At 48.4% G+C, this 3,336-nt stretch overlaps 1 protein-coding gene across 1 annotated transcript in view; it reads right to left on the bottom strand.

Moving 5' to 3' along the window:
- Positions 1-241: 241 nt before the first annotated feature.
- PHLPP1 (PH domain and leucine rich repeat protein phosphatase 1) overlaps positions 242-3,336 on the bottom strand; it is a 271,957-nt gene continuing 268,862 nt past the window's right edge. Inside the window, exon 17 of the mRNA XM_017867150.1 lies at positions 242-2,404. Coding sequence (XP_017722639.1) covers positions 1,235-2,404 — 1,170 coding nt within the window. The 3' untranslated portion in view covers positions 242-1,234. The remainder of the gene's footprint in view (positions 2,405-3,336) is intronic.

Below are 3,336 nucleotides of genomic sequence, written 5' to 3'. Positions count from 1 at the left end.
AAGGAAAAGGAAGAAAAGAAAAGAAAAAGAAAAGAAAAGCTGTAAGATCAGCTAATTATACTGTTTAGCATTCAGTTAATTTCACATTTCATTCAATGCAGGTTAATGGATGTTTTTCTCTTAAAAAAAAATCAGAAATATCTGATAACCCCAATATTCCATCCATTCTTTCCAAACCCAAGCTAGTGTGACTGTCTCCAAGACACATCTGGCTGCTGAGACAAAAGCAGATACTTGTAAATACTTGTAAATTTCATGTTTATTATAACAAAAATTATGACATGTCCATTTGTGCATTCTGTTTGAGTGTAACTCTGGGTATGTAAATGGCCTAATGGGGCACTATACAGCCATGCTGATTGTGGCAGCAGTAAGGAACACAGTTAAAAATTGTCTGTCAAAGTGGAGACGCTGGGACAGGGAGGAAAATGGGTTTAGGGCCTTTGGGTGCAGGCTCTTGTGCAGTGGCCTAAGATCCACTTCCTCTGGACAGAAATGATGCAGCTGCTCAGCCTCCTCATTCAGTGAAGTGAGGGTGAGTTGGGAGGCAGGCAGGCTCCTCAGAGGGGAGGGGGAGGGGAAACGTCAGTTACCTGGGCTGTGTCCTCACGTCAAGACTACAAAACATCTTAAGCCTCACTATACAACACTGAGCTATTTACAATAGAAATTCTCAATCGCTGTTCTCTCAGAGAAAATTAGTGAATCCCAGTGACTTAAGTCACCTGACAGAGTAAAGCAACTCCTAGGAGTTAGTCTCCATATTCTACAAATGTCTATTATTTTCAAGACCAAAAAAAAAAAAAAAAAAAAATCCTTTTCCCCGCAAAGAAATACAGAATTACAATATTATTAAATCATTTAGCAACGGCAGCCTGCCTTGCCTTCCAAACAAACAAAACAACAAAAAGCCATTTTAAAAAATAGCACATTATCATTAACTGTTTCTCTGTAATATATTAAACCTTTTGCTCTTTGTCTTTACATATCTGATATGTTAGGGGGAGAAGTTAACAAATGTAAATCATATTGGTAAAGCATCACTAGAAGAAAGTGGTGATTATTTAAAAAAATAACCCAAAGAAAGAGAACCTACAGATTAGCTGCGACAACAGGTTGGGAACAGTGTCCGGGGGAAGGACGTGGAGTAAAACCCCTGGTTTAATGTGAGCCTGAGAGACTCTTGCAACTTGGTATTTTGTGGTTAGTTTATTTGTTAAATAGCTCGGCTGGGTCATAGTGGCGTGTCGTAATAATCTGGCAGCTGGTCCAGTTGGTAGTGCCGCGGCAGCTGCGGCTGGAGCTGAGGTGGCGGTGGTGGCTGCTGCTGCTGCTGTTGCTCCTGGTGATGCTTCATGATTTCTTTGACCTCCTCTTCCAGCTCCGGGGGTATGATAAACTGATCATCGGGATCTGGCTGAGCCGGGGCAGCAAAATAGCCTCCAGGCTTTCGAAGAGGTGCATCTGTAGCCACCTCTATCACATTGTGGCTCCTTTCCTGGGGCGCAACAGAGCCATTGGCCCTCCGGCGCCCAATGGTCCCAACGGCAGAGAAGTCTGCCTTCCTGGGCAGACCCGGCTCATCCTCGTTGGCACTGATGACAATGCCCTCATCGCTGGCCTCTGCTGGCACCTGAAGCAGGTGCTGCTGTTTCTCCTTCTCCTTGGCCCGGCTGCAGTGGATGTCCACCTCCACCTCCACCCGGCTGCCATTGGTGAAGACGCCCTCGATGGGCTCCTCATCGTCACTGTCAAGGCCGTTGTCGGAGAAGGCGCTAGAGAACGTGGCGCTGGACAGCTGGCGCTGGAAGGAGTTGGACAGACAGACGGGGTGCAGCATGCAGCGCTGCTCACTGGGGTAGGCAGGGCTGTTCTCGCTTAGGGCTCCGGGTGGGGGCTCATCGGAGGCCGTGGACCCCACCTCGCTGCTCATCTCGGAAGTGGAGAGCTCACTGCTGATCTCGGAAGCCATGCCACTGCTGGAGGATGGCACGCCCAGCCCATCTGAGGGCCGATCCTTGATCACCACGTTCACTGAGGGAGGGAAGATGCCAGGGCTGGGTGGCGGCACGGCCCCACCGGCGCTGAGCTCGCAGCAGCAGAAGCTGTCCTCGGTGACACTGAGCTGCACCACCACAGCGCTGATGCTGTCGTGGCAGCCGTAGCTCTGGGCCAGGGTACACAGCTTCTTGGCAGCAGCCAGGGCGTCGGGAACATTGCGCACGGCCTCCACGGCCTCCTCGACGGACAGGCTATCCCACAACCCCTTACTGCCTAGGATGAAGAACTCATCTTGGGGGGTCAGGAGCACGGACTGCACGTGGGGGCGAGGCATCACACTGGGGTGGAGGAAGGTGTAGCCCAGGATGCGCGTGGACTCAGTCACTCCGTTCACCTTGCCATCCTGGAAGAACAAGGGTTTGCAGACAGATGGTTAATACAGAGCACCTGCGGCAACTGTGCAGGTTCCCCGCGGGTCCTTCGACTGTCTCGACTGTAGGACCACAGAGAAGTGCTGTATGGCCCACAGAGGAAAGAAGGGCTCATTCTCTAGTGAGTAGTTAATGTGCACCTGTCATCAGAAACCCCAGGTAATAGGCCTGGGCAGGTAAGGAGCAGTAGGGACAAAAGGAAAAGATTTTGGTTATGTGTGTTACTGGGACCCCATTCACACTAGGTCACAAGTCCTGCTGTTTATCTAAAGCAAGCCATCATCTAGCCTTACACACAGCAAGCACAGCTGGCCAGCTCCTCCTATAAACGTGGGTTTACATCTTCCCTCCCTCAGTGAACATGGTGATCAAGGATCAGCCCTCAGACGGGCTGGGTGTAGGAAGACTCTGAGGTAGGAAGAGTCTTTCTGATAGAAGCCAGTCCTGAGCAAAGACACATGAGGCAGGCATATATCAAGACAATGCTCCTGAATCTTCCATTGCTCTCCATGATCACAAGTGGCAGCAGTGTCTAAAAGTCCAGAGAGGACTTGAAAGTACTTAAGAGGTGGAGAAAACCTTGGCATGACTAGGTGAGGAAGAATGCTCCTGTCAGGAGAACAGATGCTAAAGAAGAAATGCCAATTCTTACAACTTCCTAGAACTTGATTTCCTGTTGACCAATGGAGAAGGCAAGATCTGCTGGCTTTAGTTCAGCTGTGTGCATGCTATTTAAACCAGTTACCAAAGTGCCAGACCACTTGCCAATAAAAATATATTTTTTTCCATGTGTACCTGCTTTGTTCTTTATTCTTCAAATTTTGAGATTCTAAGGTCCATGACGTATCTCTACATACTCTAGTTTATTTTATTTTATTTTATTTTATTTTATTTTATTTTATTT

Source organism: Rhinopithecus bieti, unplaced genomic scaffold (genome assembly GCF_001698545.2).
Source record: "Rhinopithecus bieti isolate Rb0 unplaced genomic scaffold, ASM169854v2 scaffold_2554, whole genome shotgun sequence".
Lineage (NCBI taxonomy): Eukaryota > Metazoa > Chordata > Mammalia > Primates > Cercopithecidae > Rhinopithecus > Rhinopithecus bieti.
This window is presented reverse-complemented; position numbering and strand designations above follow the sequence as displayed.